Source organism: Triticum aestivum, chromosome 5D (assembly GCF_018294505.1).
Source record: "Triticum aestivum cultivar Chinese Spring chromosome 5D, IWGSC CS RefSeq v2.1, whole genome shotgun sequence".
In the NCBI taxonomy this organism is placed as follows: domain Eukaryota; kingdom Viridiplantae; phylum Streptophyta; class Magnoliopsida; order Poales; family Poaceae; genus Triticum; species Triticum aestivum.
Window position 1 is genome coordinate 543,685,474 of NC_057808.1, and position 7,343 is coordinate 543,692,816.

The 7,343-nt window shown below is 43.7% G+C and overlaps 1 protein-coding gene across 1 annotated transcript; it reads right to left on the minus strand.

Annotated features, from left to right (window-relative positions):
- Positions 1-4,053: 4,053 nt before the first annotated feature.
- LOC123126102 (subtilisin-like protease SBT3.17) lies at positions 4,054-4,937 on the minus strand. The gene is made up of 3 exons (XM_044546502.1): positions 4,716-4,937; positions 4,518-4,615; positions 4,054-4,429 (listed from the first exon to the last, which is right to left on the minus strand). Exons 1-3 carry the CDS (start codon positions 4,883-4,885, stop codon positions 4,353-4,355), a joined length of 345 nt encoding a protein of 114 aa, XP_044402437.1. The 5' UTR covers positions 4,886-4,937; the 3' UTR covers positions 4,054-4,352.
- Between the last annotated feature and the right edge of the window lie 2,406 nt (positions 4,938-7,343).

Sequence of the window (7,343 nt, forward strand, 5' to 3'; positions counted from 1 at the left end):
GAGATGGTTGGCTGAAGCTTAAGGCCCTGTTTGATAGCAAAGTATTTTCTAAGTATTCTAAGAATACTACAGTTTTTCCAAATATCATAGTTTTATTTATTGTGACCTGTTTAGTTAGCACTAAATATTGTGTTATTAAAACTAGAGTATTCTCGAAACTGTAGTAATTTCTCTGCATAAAAAAAAAGAACCCTGGACCTCTTTTTTAAAAACAGAGCAAGGGAAAGAAACGAGCTAGCTAGGCTGGGTACATACGTACCTTGTGGTGGATGGTTGGTACGTACCTTGCCTGTTCAGTTTTGGGTCTGTCTAGATCTCGACTTAGACTTCGCGAAGTCTAAATCGACTGACGTCATATATAAATTGATCGCACGATTTAACTCCGTCGCATGCCTGGAATAAGTTTCCCTGTACGTTTTGTGTTGGCCTGCATTGGCCTTTGTTGGCTCACCACGTGGGCTGCTGTTGGGCTGTGTTGACATCGTTCATTTGTTGTGCCTGAGTTTTTTTGTTTTTTTATTTGTGCTTTTTACTGGAATTGCTAGAACATTGTCCCGTTGGTGTATTGCTACACAACACAATGTAGCTCTTATTTTTTACGCTAGCATTGCTAATGCTCTGTTCCTTCTTTTTATGTCATCTTGTTTCTTTTTTAATATTTTTTACAAAAAAATTTGTATTTTTAAATGATAAAGAAATATTTAATGCAACAAAGAAAAAATAAAAACAAACAAAATATAAAGAAGAAGACAATTTAATTGTCTGTGACCAACGAATAACTATACGTGGCCGACTAGTGTGCAAATGGGTGTCAATATTATTTTGGAAGGGGAAAAAGTAATTTTCATGTGAATAACATGTAATTGTGTTCGATCGAGGACATGCAATTGCATGCGGCTGACATGTATGCAACTGGGTAGATGGACAAGCAACTCATCTGGACGACGTGTGTGCCACCTGATGGCAAATATTAAAAAAAGAAAAATAATTAAGTTTGCTGGCAAATATTTCAAATATGAATTTGAATCTTCCCTCATTCCTCACAAAACAATCGAGAGTTGCAATCTCTTTGAAGACATGCAATTATAGTCGGGCGACGCTTGCACTTGCGTGCATAGTAGCAACTGTAATTGCCTTCCTTCACCCGGACAGTAACAGTACTGAGTTGGAGTTGCAATCAGAAGACGCACATGCAATTGCGTAACTATTAGAAGACATGCAATTTGCAGTCGGGGCGAAGCTTGCAGTTGCGTGCCTACTAGCAAACTCCCTTCACAACAGCATTAAAAATGTGTCCGAGGATCTGGACAAGTAACTCTTCTCTCCTTTAATATGCTCTTTTTTTTGAGAAAATGAGCTCCGCTGTTAGAATCAGATAAAAATAATAATAATAATTCTTCATCCTTGGAAAAACAAAAAAATGCAAAAAGAAAAAAGGGGGAAAATGTGTATGATTTCAAAAAATAAGAAAAAACACAAACTGGTTGTGAGATCGGGTGCTTGATTTGTGTTTGCTAGTATGGCAGAAAACGGGGGTGTTATGGTGCTCGTGTGACACATAGCGAGGGTAGGGGATTCACGGGGGAGCTGCCCCCTTCCGACCAAGCAAAAAAAGTCTAGTTGCGAAAAATGTTTGTAAAAAGACATGTAGTTATAGTCCAGGGGACAACGCTTGTAATTGCATGACTAGTTGCCCCCTTCTCTCTTGTTGCCGCCCCTCCGACAAAACAAATGCGCCTAGTTGCAACTAAGTTAGAAGACACTAAGTTACGACCATGCTACAAGACATGCAGTTGCATGAGTATAGTTGGACATGCAGCTGGACACCTCTCTCTCGCTGCCGCCCCGTCCGACAAAACAAGGGTCCCCCCTAGTTGCGACCAAGTTAAAAGACATGCAGTTGCGTGCCCGTTGTGGGACATGCAACTGGCCCCATCTCTCGTGATGGCGTCCCCTCCAACAAAACAAGGGTCCGCCCCAGTTGCGACCATGGTCGAAGACATGCAGTTGCGTGTCTAGTGTGGGACATGGAACTGGTGCCTCTCCTCGTACAACAAAAAATTGGAAGTTGAGTTGCAACCAAGTTATAAGACATGCAGTTGCAACCAAGTTAGAAGAATGCAGTTGCATGCCCGTTGTGGGACATGCAACTGGTGCCCCTCCCCGTACAACAAAATGGAAGTCGGCTTGCAACCAAGTTATAAGACATGCAGTTGCGATGAAGTTAGAAAGACATGCAGTTGCGTGCCTAGTGTGGGGCATGCAACTGGGCCCGATCTCTCTCGACGCCACCCCCTCCAACAAAAAAAAGGTCCTCCCAGTTGCGACCAAGTTAGAAGACATGGAATTGTATGCCTATTGTGGGGCATGCCAACTGGCGCCTCTCCCCGCACAATAAAAATGGAAGTCGAGTTGCAACCAAGTTATAAGACACGCAGTTGCGACCATGGTCGAAGACATGCTGTTGCGTGCCTAGCGTGGGACATGCAACTGGTGCCTCTCCCCGTACAACAAAAAATGGAAGTTGAGTTGCAACCAAGTTAATTATAAGACATGCAGTTGCGACCATGCTCAAAGACATACAATTGCGTGCCCGTTGTGGGACATGCAACTAGCGCCCTCCCCGTACAACAAAAATGAAAGTCGAGTTGCAACCAAGTTATAAGACATGCAGTTGCGACCAAGTTAGAATACATGCAGTTGCGTGCCTAGTGTGGGGCATGCAACTGGGCCCCATCTCTCTCTATGCCCCCGCCCCCCTCCGAGAAAACAAAGGTCATTCCAGTTGCGACCAAGTTAAAAAACATGGAGTTGCATGCCCATTGTGTGACATGCAACTGGCGCCTCTCCCCGCACAACAAAAATGGAAGTCGAGTTGCAACCAAGTTATAAGACATGCAGTTGCGACCATGGTCTAAGACATGCAGTTGTGTGCCTAGTGTGGGGGCATGCAACTGGGCCCCATCTCTCTCGACGCCGCCCCCTCCGACAAAACAAAGGTCCTCCCAGTTGCGAGCGAGACATGCAACCCTCCCCCTCTCCCGCCGCCCACTAACAAATCAAAAATGTCGGTTGCAGTTGGGTGTGTGGGCATGCAATTGCAGTCTGGTGTGTAGGCATGCAGTTTTAGCCGAGGGCGACACTTGCAATTGCAGGACTACTGTCGGAGTATATTTTAGTAGATACATAAAATTATGAAGAAGAAAAAAAATAAAAAGTGGAAGTGGAATAAACACATAAATTAGGCAGCAACAAAAAAGCAGAAATTTTCAAGTAAAAAAGGACGGCCACTTGCACACAAGGAAAAACAACATGCTACAAAGAGAGTACGCACAGAGGAATGTATGTGGCAGGACCCCTTCCCCTCCCTAAGTCACAGGCAGTAATGATGACAACTTGCTCTTCTATCTCTCTTCAATTGTAATAGTTTACAAAAGAAAAGAAACAGAACAAAAAGCAAACAACAAAAAATGGCTGAACGCCTGCCCAGCCCACGGGCAAACCCCTGGCCCCGCCACAACAAAAGGAGCCCGGACCAAACAAGGAAACGGGAAAGAAAAACAGGCCAAACGCACGCTTTAGCAGGCCGAATTGAGACAAAGAAGCTGAGCTGCGGGAATCTTGAAGAAACGACAATCCAACGGTTGAGGCGTCGACTGAGACTCCACTGGTCGACTGATTTTTAGCAGCTCCGTTCAGTTTTTGCATTCTCCTGTTCTTATGCACGCGTATGGTAAGGTAAGGGCTACCTAGCTAGCTGCCGGGAATAACGCGCCAGAAATTGTAAAGAAGCCAGCTAGGCGTGTTTACCCTGCTAACGGTAAGCTATATGCTAGCTAGCTGCATGTGCATGGCAGATTAGTTGAATGCAACAGAAAAAAAATATTCAAACGGCCAGCTAGCTGCGCTTGTTTGCACTGCTAACACAATGGCTAGACAGCAAAATTTACAGCGGTATGCGACAATAACCAAACAGGTTCTATGTATTGTGAATACTTCAAAATATTGTGTTTTGATGAAACCATGGTATCTCATACCTACTGGCAAAATTACTTCAGTTTTGGATACTTCAGTTTATTTCACCATTTGCTATCAAACACAGCCTAAGGAATCATTTTGAGGCGATTTTGCATTATCTGCAAGTACATGCACATTCATGCAGATTGCAGAACTAGAACCAAAAATAGATAGGCACACATGAAAATTAGTAAGAGCTTTGCTAATGAGATTACATCATCATCCGATCTTCTTGAAGAGAAAAAAGATGTTCGCTTCTCCAGAGAATCAGTACACGTGTTGCAGGATATGTATCAGCCCGAATCAGCCGAATGGATGGGCAGGACTAGATTGGATCAGTTGACGCCGTCGAAGTTGCTGCTCATGAGTTGCAACGTCGCGCTCGGCAGCGCCCGGTTCACATGCGGTTGCTCTGCATGCATGCCCACGTACACCACATCAACATCGATCTAGCTAAGCTAACTGATTGCAATCAATTGATCAACGGGGCTTGAGCTTACTCTTGATGGCCTCGAGCTCGGCCGGCGTGACCCTCGCCGAGAAGCCGCTGACCACGTTCTTGTAGTTGTATATGATCGCCGCCTTCGCCTTCTCCTCGCTTCAACACGAACCCACAATCACCATGCACCCACGCACGCCAACGTATGAATGCTTCGCATGAGTTGGATCACACACGGTCGATCGAGTCGTATACGTACCTGCCGAGGGCGGCGGTGAGGATGCCGAGGTGGTACTGCATGCAGGTGACGCCGGGCGGTGTGGGGTCGACGAAGAACAGGTAGGTGGCGGGCGGCCCGTCCGCCGCGGCGACCATGGTGATGGCGGCGAGGACGAGGAGGGTGAGGGAGGTGGCCGTCGGAGGCGTCATTGCATGCAAGATCGATGGATCGATCGGGCAGGAAAGGTTTCCTCTTGTCTTGTTGGTTCTCTGTTTATGGAGCTATGAAGAGACGAGGCCCGTATTGAACGGCGCCGGTTGTTCGGTTGCGACAGCGCTTTCGTCCCATGGCTCCAAAAATAGCAACCGGCATGCATATACGTACGTTCATCTCGATGTTGCAATCAAATTTCCGGCGTTTTTTTGCTTCAATATACATGAGCTACATCGTCGATGCGTTGAAGGAGGCTGGAGCGCTTGTGGAGCACCATCACGGTGTATACCACGGCACGCTGCCGACCAGCACGCCCTCCCCCTGCACCACACGTCCACACCTACATCATAGTATGTGCGTGTCACCACCAAGGGGTTAAGCTGTCAGATTCCCAAGTCGCCGTCACTGCTGGATACGTACGTTCGGCTGTACTTGGACGAACTTTTCTTCCATTTTTAATGGGAATTTGTCTACGAGGAAATTTTGCAGAAACAAACAAATGCAAGGCTTTGTGGGGACTTTGACTTGAGATTGTGATTAGTACCGACATGGGCAGACACGACAAAACTGGGACACCAGAGATTCCCATGGGTCCTGACAAAATAGGCATCAAGATTCCACCTACTTGATGTTGCTTGTTCACTAATTACTTTACTTACTTTACAATGACAACTTATTTATGTATTAGGATTATAAAAAACGGTTGGTATTTCATTCAAATTTAATCCAAAGTCAACTAGCAAGTTTTTTTTTTGCCAAATAACAAGCAAGGTTGTACTAGAAGAATCTCACTATGCATACATGCGCTTTGCGCGCGCCATCACGTGGCCGCAATGACGTCTTAATTACGTTCCAACAACCATGCCGGAGAAATGAATTAGTACTACAAAACTTCTACGTTAGATGATCTAGAGGGCACTTTTTTTGTTTTAAGATATATTGAAACAAGTTATACAGCTAGACTAGCCGGGATACAAACGCCATTAGGCGGAGATAGGAGCCAAACGTGTTTTCGTCTCAGCAGGGAAACTGCATAACGAGCAGGGTTTATTAGGCTTCCTTATTGACAAATAGATAGGACTAGAGGATACCATGCTCTTCGCCGCTTGTTCTTCGGTTTTGAAATTAATTCTATTTTTCTCCACAAAATAATTTCTATTTTTCTCCAAAATCTTATATGGCAATCCATATTCCGTGCGTACTGTAAAGGTGGTCGAGCAAATGCGGAACGCGCAGGTGTACAGGGTTGGACATGTACGCCGGTCCTTTCGGTTTTGGGAAAGTTTCGTTCGGTATTTTAATATTTTTATCTACCATTTTTTCATGTTTATTTTCCTGTCTTCTATATATTTGTTTTATATTATTGATTTTTGATTAATTATCGAATTTTGGGAACACAATCTAAATTCTTGAAATTTTTCTCAAAATCTAAATTATTTGCTTCAAAATTGTGAACACTTTAAAAAATCCGTGAAGACTTCTCCATGTTTGTGCGTGTTTTTTAAAATAACAATTTTTTTATAAATACATGATATTTTTAAATTTTGTGACAATAATAAAACTCACGAACATTTTGTAGAATTCATGCATAGTTCTTTTGACATTCGTGAAGAAATGTTTCAATTCAAGAATGTTTTTTTAATTTGTGGAAAAATTGGAAACTCACAAACAACGTAATTTCCAAATGTTTTAGAATTTTGAAAAGAGTTTTCATGGAATGGCGGCTCCGATACTGTCATACGGGACCCACAACCCAATCAGACCCTTACAAGTGGGGTCCATCTCGAGGAAAAAAAATCCGTGCTCGCCTAGGCCTCTATTACTAGGGATCTTAGTACCTCTTAATATTAGGAAGAAGTTCCCCTAGAAAAATATTATGAAGTTAATTAGCTCGCCAAGTCAACCGATGTATGGATTGATGAAGAGGGAATTTTAATTTGGTCATTCTTAAAAATAAGATTTCTTATTTGACCCAAAAAAAATTAACATTTTCCCTATTTGTCCACGAATCTAAATTTAATGTCTTGCGCGACACTTCCATCCATTTCCTAGATAACGATATTGAAATGACAGGTAAAAGACATGTTTGCCCCTTGTTTGTACACTACTTTGTTTCCCGGCAAAACACCACAACAAAATTCACCCCACGTGTCAGTCATAGTGACCACCCACGGGACAATGGTGGAGCGGCGCCGAAGAGACGCTCTAGCCCCCACTGATGAGTGGCTTGCACCAAAATTAAGCAAAGGATGTTGCGGTTCTCACCGTGCCAGCTGAGGACCTATGGTGGCCGGATCAGAGAGAGACAAATGGGTAACACATACTCCCTCCGTTCCAAAATAGATGATCCAACTTTATATTAATTTTGTACTAACTTTAGTACAAAGTTGAATCATCTATTTTGGAACGGAGGGAGTACTATCTATGAAAATTTCAGCAAACGCATACTATCTA

Bases quoted from the DNA above. Each gene is read 5' to 3' on its own strand.
- LOC123126102 (XM_044546502.1), bottom strand. From the start codon at position 4,885: ATGACGCCTCCGACGGCCACCTCCCTCACCCTCCTCGTCCTCGCCGCC. The intron at 4,616-4,715 runs GTACGTATACGA...TTCGTGTTGAAG, and splicing joins CTCACCGCCGCCCTCGGCAG to CGAGGAGAAGGCGAAGGCGG. The intron at 4,430-4,517 runs GTAAGCTCAAGC...GCATGCATGCAG, and splicing joins CGAGCTCGAGGCCATCAAGA to AGCAACCGCATGTGAACCGG.